At 43.9% G+C, this 17,748-nt stretch overlaps 1 protein-coding gene across 1 annotated transcript in view; it reads right to left on the bottom strand.

The window, feature by feature from the left end:
* LOC126183435 (ras GTPase-activating protein raskol) overlaps positions 1-17,748 on the bottom strand; it is a 403,727-nt gene that overhangs the window by 239,819 nt on the left and 146,160 nt on the right. Inside the window, exon 3 of the mRNA XM_049925423.1 lies at positions 10,571-10,627. Within this exon, the coding sequence (XP_049781380.1) occupies positions 10,571-10,627 (57 nt within the window). The remainder of the gene's footprint in view (positions 1-10,570; positions 10,628-17,748) is intronic.

Below are 17,748 nucleotides of genomic sequence, written 5' to 3'. Positions count from 1 at the left end.
AGCTAATCTATATCGTGGCTTTTGTGATGTTTCTTACAGAAAATATTGTGTGCATCGTTCTTTCTACCTGCAATAATACTCTTAAGTAAATACAATAACACATTACAGACAGACCTCAACACTACTGTGTGCACTTAGAATAATAAATCCTTCCTTTGCCGCTTCGAATTTGGCAAGCTTTTAAGTAATAATTTCTTCTTATTTTCTGACACTTAATTTTGCTACTTGTATTTAACACGTTACCAATCTTCAGAAAGCGAGTTATCATTACTTCGGAGATCGGACGCCGGTGGAGGGGGAAAAGGGAAGGGGAGTGGGCGTGGGGGTGACGGAATGGACCGTTGCCTGCGCTTCATAAATTGAAATGTGTAACGTAACGCTTTTGCAGACTGAACAATTAGAAGCAATTTCAAAATCGTTACACTGAACGCTTTGATGTGCACTGAAATTGTCTGGCAATTAAATGTCACAGAAAATTTTGAGTGCTGAACATTTGTCAAGAAGCCCAGCTTCAAACACTTCTGATTGCCTAGTCACACTGATATAATTCAGATTCTAACTATACCAACTGCAAAATTAAGATTATCCTTTTAAGTAGCGTACTCTTCATACCGCAGTCGGAATTGATCAACAACGTTTTCACCTGATAATCTGAAGGTTGAGGTTTTTCATTGAGGATCAGTAGTTCTCAGTTTACAATAAGAGTTAACATTAGGTTTCAGTTGATATAGACGTCGCCTTCAGTTCATGCACTCTTTGCATAAGTAGATAACAATTCCGCAGGGTTGAAATATCTCGACTGCAGCATAGCAGGTCGTTACATAGAGAAGCATTTTGTTGCGAATCTTATTGCCATCATGCACTCGGGAACGAAGGTAAGGACTAAAACGAGATTTTCGCTATTTTTATTTTATGTGAATTGGCTTCACCTATAACTTTTGCATTTTATTTCCTTAAAGGGGCCGTTTGCGTACTGATATGATGGAGTATGCTGTATCCGTACGCAGCGCGAATTTTTCTGGTGAAATAAGCGGGAAGAGAGAACACGTAAGAATGGTCAGCAAACGTGTCGGCATCTCCAGAGGCGGATCGTTGAACTGTTCTTTCTGTGTTGTGTAGAGTGCAGGTTCTTTGTTCATATCATTTCCCTGTACTTATTTTTCTGCTTTAGCCGAAAGACTGATGCATGTGGTCGAGTTATCTCAGTTCAAACAACTTAGCAAAGTAGTAGTATGGTGGCAGGCCAGAAGGTAAGTTCATCCAGCCTCAAACTCTTCTAAGCAGCTCTTTGGGTTGATGGCGTGAGTATTTCTAAATACCTCTAATTATTTACTTTAGACTTTTCACGTGTAGTCGCTGAGATGGCGTGTGAGCGTTACAACAAGTGCCGACATTTACCGTTTGGAATCTGTCCGATGTCAACTGTATTATATTATGCTATTATGATAGTTTATGTACAACAATGTGAGAAATACACAAAATTACCTTATATTTGTTCTGTATTGTAGTTGAATAAGTAGACGGAATGAGTTACACATTTTGTTATTATTTCCAGTTATCCCATTTCCGATGTATGAGATCAGAGAGAAGTTGAATTTTGCATAGTACCGATCAAAGCAGGGCAGCAAGCGATGAATATTAATACACTCCTGGAAATGGAAAAAAGAACACATTGACACCGGTGTGTCAGACCCACCATACTTGCTCCGGACACTGCGAGAGGGCTGTACAAGCAATGATCACACGCACGGCACAGCGGACACACCAGGAACCGCGGTGTTGGCCGTCGAATGGCGCTAGCTGCGCAGCATTTGTGCACCGCCGCCGTCAGTGTCAGCCAGTTTGCCGTGGCATACGGAGCTCCATCGCAGTCTTTAACACTGGTAGCATGCCGCGACAGCGTGGACGTGAACCGTATGTGGAGTTGACGGACTTTGAGCGAGGGCGTATAGTGGGCATGCGGGAGGCCGGGTGGACGTACCGCCGAATTGCTCAACACGTGGGGCGTGAGGTCTCCACAGTACATCGATGTTGTTGCCAGTGGTCGGCGGAAGGTGCACGTGCCCGTCGACCTGGGACCGGACCGCAGCGACGCACGGATGCACGCCAAGACCGTAGGATCCTACGCAGTGCCGTAGGGGACCGCACCGCCACTTCCCAGCAAATTAGGGACACTGTTGCTCCTGGGGTATCGGCGAGGACCATTCGCAACCGTCTCCATGAAGCTGGGCTACGGTCCCGCACACCGTTAGGCCGTCTTCCGCTCACGCCCCAACATCGTGCAGCCCGCCTCCAGTGGTGTCGCGACAGGCGTGAATGGAGGGACGAATGGAGACGTGTCGTCTTCAGCGATGAGAGTCGCTTCTGCCTTGGTGCCAGTGATGGTCGTATGCGTGTTTGGCGCCGTGCAGGTGAGCGCCACAATCAGGACTGCATACGACCGAGGCACACAGGGCCAACACCCGGCATCATGGTGTGGGGAGCGATCTCCTACACTGACCGTACACCACTGGTGATCGTCGAGGGGACACTGAATAGTGCACGGTACATCCAAACCGTCATCGAACCCATCGTTCTACCATTCCTAGACCGGCAAGGGAACTTGCTGTTCCAACAGGACAATGCACGTCCGCATGTATCCCGTGCCACCCAACGTGCTCTAGAAGGTGTAAGTCAACTACCCTAGCCAGCAAGATCTCCGGATCTGTCCCCCATTGAGCATGTTTGGGACTGGATGAAGCGTCGTCTCACGCGGTCTGCACGTCCAGCACGAACGCTGGTCCAACTGAGGCGCCAGGTGGAAATGGCATGGCAAGCCGTTCCACAGGACTACATCCAGCATCTCTACGATCGTCTCCATGGGAGAACAGCAGCCTGCATTGCTGCGAAAGGTGGATATACACTGTACTAGTGCCGACATTGTGCATGCTCTGTTGCCTGTGTCTATGTGCCTGTGGTTCTGTCAGTGTGATCATGTGATGTATCTGACCCCAGGAATGTGTCAATAAAGTTTCCCCTTCCTGGGACAATGAATTCACGGTGTTCTTATTTCAATTTCCAGGAGTGTATACGGATTTCAGGTGGAGCTCGGCTTCTCTCAGCTTGCTTTACTTGAGTTGCATTTGAGTGAAACTTCGCAGACAGTGTTAACTAAGAGATTTATTACACACGACGATGGACGACAGGTTCCTACGTCATCACACCATAATTTATTATGTCTAATGTTGCTGTATGTGGGGACTTCAACCGAAAAGAAATTACGTAATACATTCTTATTTAAGGCAGTGATGTATTACTGGAGTTATCATAATTACGCCGTAAGCCACAATCTGTCCCAAAATATGCATCGTCAAAAATATTAGTAAAACAGTTCATGCTAAAAACTAGAACGTAATAAGTGGTCTTCTGTTGTTCTTGCACTCTGCAGTTCCAAGTGTTTTCTGTGATTAAAATCCTTCCTTGCAAGTATACAACAAATAAGTATAGTGATTCCGTGGGAAGCTATCCGGACGCGCTACTTATTGAAAGAACGGCGCGAACCAAAAGATCTCTGGACAGAGTATTACCCGAGGCAGCAAGCGCCTGCCATCTAGCGGTCATCCGCACGACTAGCAGCGCGCCATCCCTTCCACGACGACCTCTGCCTCTCCCCCACCTGTCAGTATTCTCCCCCTCCAACCTCTGCCCCCCCCCCCCCCAGACGCCTTTTCCATCGCTCTCTCACTCTCTCTCTTTGTGTGTGTGTGTGTGTGTGTCAATTAGTCACATTGTTTAAGTTGTGTTGGCTTTAGGCCAGCATCAACTAAAGACGGAAACCTGAAGATCGTCTTTATTAGTCTCAGAGGCGGTAACTAATTTGGCATCTCTTAATTTGGCATCTCTCCTTGCAAGCAACTGGACACTACTTTAAATAATATATAGGTCACGTAAACAAATACGAGTGGTTTTCGGATATAGATCTTCATTCCGCACTAGGGATGGTAGTTTTACCGCTGAAACAATCGGTTTTCGGTTGTATTTGCTGTTGTTGTTGTTTTTCACACCAGTTTAACCTGACCGTTAAAACCACTCAAAATAATCAGTTTCTGAAACAACGGAAGTTTCAGTTTTTTGTCCCCACTATTTCCTGTAATAACCGCAGAAATCTAACAAAGTTTGAAGAACTCTGACACTCTCAGTTTCAAGATGTATAGAATCAAAATATTAGATTAAATAGACAAATGAAAGAAAACTTAGTCCGTCCACCGATGGCTGCTTTTATCAACAAGTGAAAAGTGGCTGAATACCACAAAAAGTCACCAGATTTCTCCCACTGATTTTAATTTTTCGAAACGACGCTCAAAAATGTTGTAATCGGGGATCATACTACTATTTGGGCATTATGAATAGTCGGTGCCGAAAGGTGAGAACTGAGGTTGAAGAACTCTGTTTTAATTTGTCCGTTTTCAAGGGCTACAAGCAGATAAAGGCATATATTATGTAGACGCAGGTAGCAGATCAGCTATTTTCTATTTTTATTGTATGCTACGAATGCATTGTTAAGTTTATTTATTTATTGTCGTTACCATAATTTTCTTCCTCTTATAATTTCACAGAAATGACAGACCAATCTATAATGTTTTAAAGCGAATGAGGCATTGCACTTGATTGTTACGTTACTGCAGTACAGCGGACGAGGACCTACCGCCTAGACCACTCTTGCACACTGCGAACTGCAACATGGCCATTATTGTCTCAGCAAAACCAGTTTTATGTGATGTGTTTGTTGCTCGTTTTTGTCGGCGTTGTTATTAAAACAGTACTGGTCACTTATCCCTTTTTCTATAATAACGCAATATTTGAAACCAATGCAGATTTAACGAATAAAAATTTCTCCTTTTCTTAAAAAGAAGGTTTATTTAAAAACAAAAAACTTCAGCACTGCTGCCACCTGGGCGCGTAGGCAGCTTGTGTGTCCCCAGTGCTTCGCGTATTGTCGCTCGCCCGTTTTTAGGGGCAAATCAGGCAACTTAACGTGTTTTTCGAATCTGTGAACACAGGCCTCTACGTAAAGGATTCCCAAATATTGCGGGCTGTTGTTGCGTACACGTGAGATTAGGCCGACAGAATCAGTTGTTTACTCTGCAGTAACAGAGTCGTGTCGAGACTTGCAGAAGATTACCAATTGCGCTCCTGGTGGGTTAAAATGGTTCAAATGGCTGAGCACTATGAGACTTAACATCTGAGGTCATCAGTCCCCTAGAACTTAGAAATACTTAAACCTATCTAACCCAAGGACATCATACACATCCATGCCCGAGGCAGGATTCGAACCTGCGACCGTAGCAGCAGCGCGTTTCCGGACTGAAGCGCCTTGAACCGCTAGGCCACAGCGGCCGGCTCCTGGTGGGAACAGACTCCCCCGGTCTGTGCACGGGCCTGCTTAATTTCTTTTAGTTTGTCATGGGGCACTGGACCACCACCTCGGTAGCATGTGACAGGCCAGAGTTACTTCTCCTGGTAACTAGCCGTGAAGCGGGGGAGGGGGAAAACAGAAACGTGATATTTCCGCGACGTCGTGTTAGTTGTTAGAGACTTGTAGATATGACGTTAACTGTACAACGAAATATGGTACAATATGAGGGCTAGAACAGAAACGAAGTTACACTAGATGGTTCGTGGGCGTACTGGAACAAACCAGAGACTGGTATGGAATTATTTGCACCAATAACGCCAAACGCCGCTCTCAGCAACAGTTTGTTATTAACATTACGGTTCCGTTTAGGTTCATTAGCACCAGTTTCATCCCGACTGTATACAGTGCCTGAGGATGAACCCCCAATTTCAATAATGCAGCCTAAATAATTAAATATAGCAAACTTTGTCAGTGTGAGGTTTATACCAACTTAGTTACTTTATTTTGTGGAATGATGTTTTTCCGCCTTCGATTGTAATTATTTTTAATTTTCCGCTATTGGTCAATGTTGGCTGTTATGTCACTTTCAGCGGTACTGCTTGAAAATGGCGAAACGGCCAACGCTGGGTTATATCGGAAAATGATGATAATTAGCCGACGGCGGATAATTTTGCCTTCGTAAAAATTTTGTGCGACTGTAATACCTTCTCAAGGCATCAACTCCTCGTATAACGTAAAGACTGTCGGTTATTATTACAGAATATTAGCCGCGCGGGATTAGCCAAGCGGTCTGAGGCGCTGCAGTCGTGGACCGTGCGGCTGGTCCCGGCGGAGGTTCGAGTCCTCCCTCGGGCATGGGTGTGTGTTTTTGTCCTTAGGATAATTTAGGTTAAGTAGCGTGTAAGCTTAGGGACTGATGACCTTAGCAGTTAAGTCCCGTAATATTTCACACAGAATATTAATTCAAATCGGTCACATTTATACCAAGTCTGTTTCAGGTTCAGTTACGTTACGCCGAGACATCTCAGAATTGTGATTTTATGGAATGCAATTCCGGCGTACTGCATCGTGTTAGCTACTGGTAGCTCGGAAAAGAGAAGGCTGGGAATTGCAATCAGTGTTTTACAAGGTGCAGGGAAATGAAGAAGGAGAGGTACAAGAAAGATTAAATGTATGGGGCGAAGTAGTGGAAAATTGTGGATTGAAATTTAATGCAAGGAAGTGTGTACTGATTGTGACAGCAAGGAATAAGATGAGAGTAGCAAATGAATTATTAGAGCGTAAATACTAAATAAAGTGGAAAGTTTCAAGTACCTGGGGAGCCTAATAGAAGACAGAGCGACTAATGACAAGGAGATTAGTGAAAAGTGAAGGCAAGCATAAGGATTTCTGCAGAGTGTAGGATGCCGGGTCTGGGACAAGGGTGTATCACCAAAATTAAACAAATATTGTACCGAGAATACTACGCTCCAATACTCAGTTACACATCGGAAACAGAGGCAATGAAGAATAAGCAGATGCAGGGTACAAGCTTCGAGGTGAAATTTCTAGGAACCAGGGTACGTCGAACGAGAATGGACAGAGTAAGGAATGAAATGCCGAGGAAAACAATGAAAGAGAAGCCCATGCAAGAGAGCGTAGAAAAGACGATATTATGATAGCACGGACATGCTAAAACAATGGGAGTTGGCAGAATATCAAAGCAAGTCCAAGAAATAACACTCGGAGGCATGAGACCTAGAGGAAGACAGAGACAGATGGATCGCTGGAGTGAAGGAATGTGAGAAGTAGGGAGGAGAGAGAGAGTGGAGAGAATCGTGCTGGGAGGAGATACATGTTCCGAGCGGAGCAGCCAGAGCTGGCAAACTGCACGCCGCGCTCAGAAACCAACTATCCTGGATTTTGAAATTTGTGATTCAGGGAAATGACGGAAAACCAAAATATGGATGGCTGGACGGGACTTTGTACCCACTCGTCCTGAACGCGGTTGCATCGCCTTAATCACTACGCCACTTGGTTCAGCGCAGTAATTTTCCATTCTTTTGAGAAAGTAAGGTGAGAAAATACAACAGACGACTTAGCGTCTCTTCAGGAAAACGTGATGTATCGTGATGTTTAACGCCTCGTTTATATGATTACATTCTTAAGGTAGTATACCTGTCACTGCCAGTCTTTAGTCCGTGGTTCATTCTATTTTATTCTGTCCTGCTATCGCCTATGGAAGTTACCGTACTTGTACTCATTGTATAGATTCAACAACGCCACTGAGAAAAGATATCTTATTAGCTTTGGCCATTTTTTGTACATTATTTATTTAACGCTTATTGCAGTATGCAGTCAGGATAAGCACGGACGCTGGAATGAAATTAAGACGCCTACCAGCAAAATTAAATTCCGATACATTGTAGGGTGACAAAATAAGTGAATCCAGAAGTCAAAAGGGCGAAAATTCTATAAAGCAGAAAGTAGTTGTGGCTGACGTAAGGAGACTGCAGCATTTACAGCATTAGATATTGATTTAAACATGAAAAAAATTGCTTTCTTAATCATATTTAGTACTGTTTGTTTTCAGCATGAAAATCTCTTTTTTTTGCGACAGTCATACAAATCAAACAGGGAACGCTAAAGGCGGACTAAAATAAACTGGTGTCGAATAAGCTACTGCATGTGGATTTCAAAAATACGAGCAACTTGACCGAGACAAAGATTCGCCTGAGAAAGGCCGTCTGAAAGTAGTCACTTTAATGCTCGCGTTGTAAGACGCGGTTGTTTAGTTCATTCTTCGGGCCAGGGGTCAGTTTTCTGTTGACCTTACAATAACAGTATGCGCCTTGTAGATATATCGCTAATTAGAGAGCAATGCGGCATCGATAAGTTGGTACATATCGAGTTGAAAACAAAGGGAAACAGAACGCTTATAGCTGGAGACAGCAGTGAGGCCAGCATTGTTCGGACCGAAGACACTGGACTACCTGGCCACTCTACAATTGCAGCTGGCCTGCCCTGGCCGTTAATGGAAACACGCGTTGGCGTTACAGTGAACAAATACAGTGGTGACTAAGGAAAGCACATCGCACTGTGAATTATTCAAAGACAGTTGTGCATATACTATATCAACTGGTTCATCATATCCTCGTGAAATATCACGATAAAAACACACGATAAGCCGACCGAAGCGCCTTCACTCCCAGTTGCAGTAATATTGTGGTCGACTAATAAATATTCGTGTACCAAATGCAAGCGGAAGATGGAAGTAGGTACAACTTTTTACAGCTCTTATAAGCCACCTCCTCAAATAAGAAATATAAAAGAATGAGACCGGAAGACGCCCTGGCCTTACTGCGCTTCCAGCAGTTTTTAGAAAGCAGCGTTGTCCCATTCACATAGTTCCCTTCGTCTAACAATAGAACTGACAGACACTTTCGGGTAATAATACGGATAAAAATATTTTTAAACTCATTTTCATACTGCGGTTATTTGTTTTATATTCGAACAGTGACACGATGAGCAGTTGGATATAACACAAGTTAAATACGAGTCAGCTGTGAGGTAATTATAACTGCATTCTGGTTAGCGTTATATCTTCCAGTTAGCAAATTAAAGCGGTACGCAAACACACTTAATACGAAGATTCAGTTAAAGATGAAGCAGTGTCGGTGGCTCACGTGGCGCATTATGTGGGGAACGGACAAAAGGTGTTGGTCGGATGCCAGCTAGGCCAGCTCGCCTCACAAACACCGCCAGCTGCTGTGTGCTATCCACGCTCTGCAATCGGCCGCAGTGTGTCTGCCTTAACGTTTCCTTAAGGAAGTGCAACTAAAAACACTACAAGCTTTAAATCTGTTCATTGCATAATAATGATTCGTATCGTTATTTTGGACCTATTCTAAATTATTAAGGATGTCGGCCTTACGTGCGCTACTCTGTATGCTCGTAAATTACGCATTGTATTTACGCAGACTGCGAGTATTAGTGAAACTGCTTTGCGCAAAATGGGAAAGGGGCTACTCACTTAAACGCAGTGTTCGGAAACCCCGTTACGAACTTCTACGGGTTGTAGAGGGGAGTGAGAACACAATATTTTGAACTGAAATCCACATCAGGAAACGCACCGTTTCTGTGCTACAACCATTTGAAAACATATTGGTAACGCGACTACTTTTTCAAGTAACTGATTAGGCGTGACCCAATACATCACTCGTTTTACAATTCTACTCATTAATAGTCAAAGAAATGAGTTGTGTACTCGTCGACGGGTCCTCTTCAACATGAAGCAGAATTCCCTCTTCCAATTCAGGCGTGCGACTCACCTCGGATAGCCACAGTCAGGTACCCTTTCTCGAAGCCGATGCGTAATTGCGGCGAAAAGTCGGACGTTGTGGAAAACGATCTCTATGAAGGCGACGAGCAGCTCTTCTATTGCAGTGAGCTTTACCATTCAGAAGGATCGTGTCGGTATCTTCTGCAAACATGTACTCAACTGGTTTCCTCTAACATTCACAGACACGTCAATGAGGCTCGATCCAGACCAGAGAGGTACGACATGTGTCAAATGACATCAGCTGATCCGACGTAACCACCCCGTACCATAACAACCCTGTTGCATACCTAACTACTCGTATCAAACATGTTTTCAAACAGCTGTAACATTCCGGACATACGTTCCTGTTCAAAATATTATTCATTCATCCCATCTAGACGTCATAGAAGTTTTTAACGGTAATTTCCGAATACCCTGTATAATGTTATTCAGACATGGTTACAAAGCGAGTAGATAATTTATACCGAGAAGAAGTAACTAACTGTGCACATAAATCTTGAGATGTTTTCACGTCACGGAACGCATGACCCACATATTAGGAAGGGTGACATTGACACCAACATGGTAGACAATGAAAACCTCGTAACTCCATCTATATCTGAAAACTCTTAGTTCCAGTAACCAGTAACTCTATAATCAAAGAGAGATTTGAAAGTGTATGGATTTCTCTACTCAGTCATACATAGGCTTGTACTATACAGTCACACATGTAACAACTTCCTGTATGAGTTTATATTATTTTTTAAGAAACTGTTTTTACTTCATCTGCAAAATTTAACAAAATGGCGTTACGAGGCTTTCACTGCCTACCATCGATATGATATTATCTGAAAAGGTTGAGAGAGAAAACTCACCGTCGTCGGGCTGCGGGTCGCACTGTGTACGCGGCAGGGAGAACGACTTCAACTTACCTGGAAAAGAAACAACAAATAGTTTTGAAAAAATGCTGGCATCTTATTAAGGAGTGCCTACAATTTTCGTTCATTTACACATCAAATGAGTATCTTATGTAGCTGTGAATTAGACTTATATACCACATATTCAAATTAGTTTCATAACCAGAATCCGAGAAGTTTTAATTTCTCTTGTATGGTAAGTGCACAATAACAGTTGTATAGCGAAAAAAAATACGTGTGTTTATGGATTTATGAGAACAATGATCTGTCATACCGAAGCAACCATTTGTACGAATAAGCTATTGAAAATAAAAGTTCAAAACTATCCACTCACCTTTCACACATCCTGAGGACGTACTGATGAATTTAATATCTTGCGGATCAAATTATGTGTTAAATAGTTTGACCTACCCGAAGCAAGATTCGTCGAATAAATAATCTGGAAAATTTTACGATAACGTTTCCCAACAAAGGCATCTGATGATGGTGACAAAGGAAAGAGTCTCTTATTTGTGTACTATGTGTTTAGTCACTGTGCTTGTAGGTCGCAGCGTGGAGATGATGCTTCCTGCGTGAATGAAAGATAACCGGAAATTTATGCACCAGGGAGGCAAAAAAATATTTACATTTCAGACACAGACCTAAGGAGAAATACGAGTTATAGGGGCTACAAACAATAAGCTGGAATCCTTGTTCTCACTTTACGATTTAGCTATTCCGTAATTTAATCCGACAGTACTCTTCGTATCAACTGAAGCTCTTTTAGTGAAACAGAAAATTAAAAGAGAATGCGTTATTAATATGAAGGGCACCATTCATTGTTATTATGTCCGAATAGTTATAACACGGAGAAAAGAGCTTGCACGGAAAAAGCGATCGTGCGTGGTTATTCTCGGCTAGCAGTCTGTGTCGACCACTTGCAGATGTGTGTCTTATATTACTTGACGTCTTTCTGGCCACGAGAGCATAAGAGTCGACTATTTGTGTTCCGATTACGACATACTTTAGCGGAAAGACTGAGTTGCGGACCCAGATTAGTCGAGGAAATGAAAGGAAAATATCCGTGGCGCTAACTGCATCGTGAAGTGCGCGGACGTGCACTGTACATCAGCCACCATACTTTATTGTTCCCTCTACTTCTAGTTTAACGAGTGGGTGACCTTCCACTGTCCACAGTGTCTCATGTGACAAAAAACCACAACATTTTACAGTTTCATCTACAATCAGTTTATTATGTGGCTCGACTTTGCACAGATTTCGCAAAAGTCAAGCCAAGTGTAGCAATATTTCTTACATCTTCAAAATGTCATTTAATTTGCAGTTATTTATACTGAATGAGTACGTCTTCGATCTCAAATTTCAGTTTCATTTATAAACCTTGTATAGTGTATGCATACCTTGCAAACTGTCGTAAAGTGAGACTATACAGATAGGTTGTGATCCTATATCTACATCTTGAGTATGACAGAGTGACAGAGGGTACCTTGCACCACTACCTGTAATTTCCTTTCCTGTTCCACTCACAGAGTGAGGAACAAACGACTGTCTATATGCCTCCGTATGAGCCCTCTTTTCTTCGTGGTCCTTACGCGAAATCTATGTTGGCGGCGGTAGAATCGTTCTGTCAACCTCTCAGCAACAAGTCCCTGGCTAACATCTGCTTCTCGCCATGCAAGTTCTCCAAAGTGTGCTACGTGTGTGACATTTTCATTATGAGTACCACAGATAAGTGAAGCTGTGGCGCCTCCTCCTCCGTGTGTTATTAATGTGTGGACACCCACAAGCAGGGGAACCAAGGGCAGATACCCCCGAGGAATAAAGTTATGATCCTCACAAACAACATTTGTATCCAGCTCAGATACGACAGCCGCTGTTCTCCTTGTTATTGGGTATTTCATACATATCTGGCAGCAGCGTTGTACACTCCTGGAAATGGAAAAAAGAACACATTGACACCGGTGTGTCAGACCCACCATACTTGCTCCGGACACTGCGAGAGGGCTGTACAAGCAATGATCACACGCACGGCACAGCGGACACACCAGGAACCGCGGTGTTGGCCGTCGAATGGCGCTAGCTGCGCAGCATTTGTGCACCGCCGCCGTCAGTGTCAGCAAGTTTGCCGTGGCATACGGAGCTCCATCGCAGTCTTTAACACTGGTAGCATGCCGCGACAGCGTGGACGTGAACCGTATGTGCAGTTGACGGACTTTGAGCGAGGGCGTATAGTGGGCATGCGGGAGGCCGGGTGGACGTACCGCCGAATTGCTCAACACGTGGGGCGTGAGGTCTCCACAGTACATCGATGTTGTCGCCAGTGGTCGGCGGAAGGTGCACGTGCCCGTCGACCTGGGACCGGACCGCAGCGACGCACGGATGCACGCCAAGACCGTAGGATCCTACGCAGTGCCGTTGGGGACCGCACCACCACTTCCCAGCAAATTAGGGACACTGTTGCTCCTGGGGTATCGGCGAGGACCATTCGCAACCGTCTCCATGAAGCTGGGCTACGGTCCCGCACACCGTTAGGCCGTCTTCCGCTCACGCCACAACATCGTGCAGCCCGCTTCCAGTGGTGTCGCGACAGGCGTGAATGGAGGGACGAATGGAGACGTGTCGTCTTCAGCGATGAGAGTCGCTTCTGTCTTGGTGCCAATGATGGTCGTATGCGTGTTTGGCGCCGTGCAGGTGAGCGCCACAATCAGGACTGCATACGACCGAGGCACACAGGGCCAACACCCGGCATCATGGTGTGGGGAGCGATCTCCTACACTGGCCGTACACCACTGGTGATCGTCGAGGGGACACTGAATAGTGCACGGTACATCCAAACCGTCATCGAACCCATCGTTCTACCGTTCCTAGACCGGCAAGGGAACTTGCTGTTCCAACAGGACAATGCACGTCCGCATGTATCCCGTGCCACCCAACGTGCTCTAGAAGGTGTAAGTCAACTACCCTGGCCAGCAAGATCTCCGGATCTGTCCCCCATTGAGCATGTTTGGGACTGGATGAAGCGTCGTCTCACGCGGTCTGCACGTCCAGCACGAACGCTGGTCCAACTGAGGCGCCAGGTGGAAATGGCATGGCAAGCCGTTCCACAGGACTACATCCAGCATCTCTACGATCGTCTCCATGGGAGAATAGCAGCCTGCATTGCTGCGAAAGGTGGATATACACTGTACTAGTGCCGACATTGTGCATGCTCTGTTGCCTGTGTCTATGTGCCTGTGGTTCTGTCAGTGTGATCATGTGATGTATCTGACCCCAGGAATGTGTCAATAAAGTTTCCCCTTCCTGGGACAATGAATTCACGGTGTTCTTATTTCAATTTCCAGGAGTGTACCTTCGATCCTCCACGTTTTTTTTCTCGAATTACCAGCCATTGTCAAAATGTACTGCAATGTAAATATAGAAAATAATCGCATATATCTGAATGTTACCTACCTTCCAGCAAAATAGTGGAATATACACAAATCTGGTACAAATTCTACTCTTCAGCAAATACATTACACGTTAGTAAGTTCACATTATAAAATGTTAACATTATTATGCTTGGTGATCAATAAACAAAGTTTATAATGTGCGTCCTTTTCTCCCCCCCCCCCCCCCAGAAACAAACAAGAGTTGCACCCATTCCCCTGTCTTACATTCTGGGCGAGCTCTGGCGTATGTAGCTGCCAATCGATGGTGTCTTGAATAATTTACAACAAATTACTGTACTTTCGTTAAAAAACCCTAACACTAAGCTGATGGCATGTAATCCCGAGAAAAACATAGTTTTTAGAAGGCTGAAGCGACCATAAGTGTAGTATGCGAATGTGACTTTCAATTCTCCGTATACTTACTGAAGGAGGCATCCCTATATGCACTTGGAGTGATCAGGTAAACCACGTGTAACCTAAATAGGAATGACAGAGTGGATTAGAACAGAGCTCAGTTTGTACGGTAACGTTCTTTTTATTCGGGAATAACGAAACCCTTGTTTCCTTATGGACAGCCTAAATATTTTCGGTCGATTCTCCAAATCACCTCAAAAGAATTTCGAGAGCTTTCTTCTGACAAATCCTCAAATGATTCTCTCGGCCGTGCTCGCCCATCTAGCCATCTGCATGAACGCTTATCCACCGCAAGCCAAATTACAGCACATCGTACCAATATCAACAATTTTGTTTTCAATTCCATTCGCGAGTTGACTGGGGAACAAATGACTGTCTTTATGTCTCTTTATGTGCCGTATTCTCTTTTTACTCACAGTCCCCACGCGAGTGACAGTGCAATGGTCGCCGTCTTCTTCGAACACGTGTTCACTAAATTTAGCGACTACATCCGCTAGAACAACGTCGTCTTTCTTCCAAGGATTCCCATATAAGCTCTTAGAGCATTTCTGTTAGAATTTCGTATGGGATATACCGCGCCTCTGAACTCGTTCAATGTCTCTTGTCATGCCTACTTCATAAGGACTCCAAATATTGAAACAATATTCTCGAATTGGTCGCATTAGCAACCTGTACGCGTTTTCCTAGAACCCTTTCAACAAATCTAAGTCTTCCACTATCCTCCCCTAATACTGATCGCTCCCTTTCATATCTCTTTTTATTTTTCCCCTAAATGCTTATATGATACGACGCGATCAATCCTGTAATCAGATACTAATATTGTAATCAGACAATACCGTGTTCTCTCTCTTTGTTGTAGGCATTATCTTTCATCGAAGCTAGTGTTCAGCGACTTGCCCCAGCAGGCGGCAAAACGGTGCTCGGGGCAATCCACTGTACTGTCTCATTTCTGGTATAACGTTCACAGCAGTTAATGCCAACTCCTGAATGTTCAGAGCTTCCATAGACGTCAGAGAGCCTATTAACGGGAAGAAAATGGACGAGTATGTGACGAAGCCACCGGGTGGATTTCTTAGGCAAAGATAGAGGCGCAGAGATTCAATTTTCGTAACTCACGCGAATGTGAGACTGGCATCTGGCGTGTGGCTGTCAGCACGTCTTTAACCTCCAGGACGCGAAGACGGCAGCGCAAATGGTGTCGAGTTCCGCAAGGATAACGTGTCGGCACGCATTCCTCGCGGGGGCGCGCCGTGGCGTCGCATCTCATTCAGCTGCAGTTTCATCTCATCCGCACCTTTATCTCGGCATAATTTGTCTGAGAGTTTGAAACACTTTGTATTTGTAATAAACCTAATATTATGTAAACATATTTCACCATTTTGAAATAAATATTGAGGCACCTAGTTAATACGTTTTCTCAGTAAGAAACAGGATTAAATTTGATGCCGTGAATATTTTAAGAAGACTTGCATGCAAACTGCTTACGTGACCTAGAGCTCAATGTCGATTTCATCCGCGTGTAAATGTTGTTGTTCTCGATGGCTGAATGATCGAGCAGGTTACAGAACGTTCTAATGATAAAGTACTGTATGTCATTTCGATAATCGTCAGTTCGAGAGACTTCGCCACTCACATCAATGTACAAGAGAAAATTAGAAATGAGAAGTTAAAAAAAAGCGTTCTACGATACACTGTTTGCTTGTATCAGTATAAACATTAATGATGTAGTATTAAATCCATTAACATTTCTGAGAGCAAACAGCGTTTTAAATGTTTTTTATTCCAGTCTCTGATCACAATATCAGTTCTTTAGACGATGACCGGTTTCCGTCCGTAATGACCATCCTCACATCTAAAATATACAGGGTGTTACAAAAAGGTACGGCCAAACTTTCAGGAAACTTTCCTCACACACAAATAAAGAAAAGATGTTATGTGGACATGTGTCCGGAAACGCTTAATTTCCATGTTAGAGCTCATTTTAGTTTCGTCAGTATGTACTGTACTTCCTCGATTCGACGTGATCAAATTGTAAATTTTCACAATCAACATGTGTGGGCTGACGAGAACCCGCACGCAATTGTGCAATCACGTCATCAACACAGATTTTCTGTGAACTTTTGGGCAGGCATTGTTGATGATGTCTTGATTGGGCCCCATGTTCTTCCACCTGCGCTCAATGGAGCACTTTATCATGATTTCATACGGGATACTCTACTTGTGCTGCTAGAACAAGTGCATTTACAAGTACGACACAACATGTGGTTCATGCACGATGGAGCTCCTGCACATTTCAGTCGAAGTGTTCGTACGCTTCTCAACAACAGATTCGATGACCGATGGATTCGTAGAGGCGGACCAATTCCATGGCCTCCACGCTCTCCTGACCTCAACCCTCTTGACTTTCTTTTATGGGGGCATTTGAAAGCTCTTGTCTACGCAATCCCGGTACCAAATGTAGAGACTCTTCGTCCTCGCATAGTGGACGGCTGTGATACAATACTCCATTCTCCAGGGCTGCATCAGCGCATCAGCGATTCCATGCGACGGAGGGTGGATGCATGTATCCTCGCTAACGGAGGACATTTTGAACATTTCCTGTAACAAAGTGTTTGAAGTCACGCTGGTACGTTCTGTTGCTGTATGTTTCCATTCCACGATTAATGTGATTTGAAGAGAAGTAATAAAATGAGCTCTAACATGGAAAGTAAGCGTTTCCGGACACATGTCCACATAACATATTTTCTTTCTTTGTGTCTGAGGAATGTTTCCTGAAAGTTTGGCCGTACCTTTTTGTAACATCCTGTATAAAGATATACATCTAGTGAGCAATGTGTCTTTCAACATAAAACAGCAATATGTATCACAATATACTGTCATACAACCAGGGAAATGTACAGATAACATACGGTATAACGTACCTTTTTTACACCATGCCCTGAAGTGATATGGCCATAATGGCATCTTCAAAACATATAAATATAATCAGCACAGCATCGTCACATACATCTAAAATAAGGTGTAGAATAGGCCACATCGTCTATACAGTGATTATTGCAACTGGCTACTGAAGTACAGTAGCAACCAGAAACCTGTTTGCCTACATCCTCCCCAGATGTCGTTACTGTGGGCTTGCTTAGATGTAGTCATCATTTACGCAAGAAACATAATCTGATAAAACACATTAGGTAAAATGCATGTAGCAGACTTATTAAAATTGATGCCTATCATAGAAACCAATGAATGCAGCTACCCATATAAAATTATTAAAAGGAAATATACGAAGAGAATAGGTCC

This window comes from Schistocerca cancellata, chromosome 4 (assembly GCF_023864275.1).
Source record: "Schistocerca cancellata isolate TAMUIC-IGC-003103 chromosome 4, iqSchCanc2.1, whole genome shotgun sequence".
NCBI lineage: Eukaryota > Metazoa > Arthropoda > Insecta > Orthoptera > Acrididae > Schistocerca > Schistocerca cancellata.
Note: the sequence above shows the minus strand (reverse complement) of the source record. Positions and strands in the feature narration are given on the sequence as shown.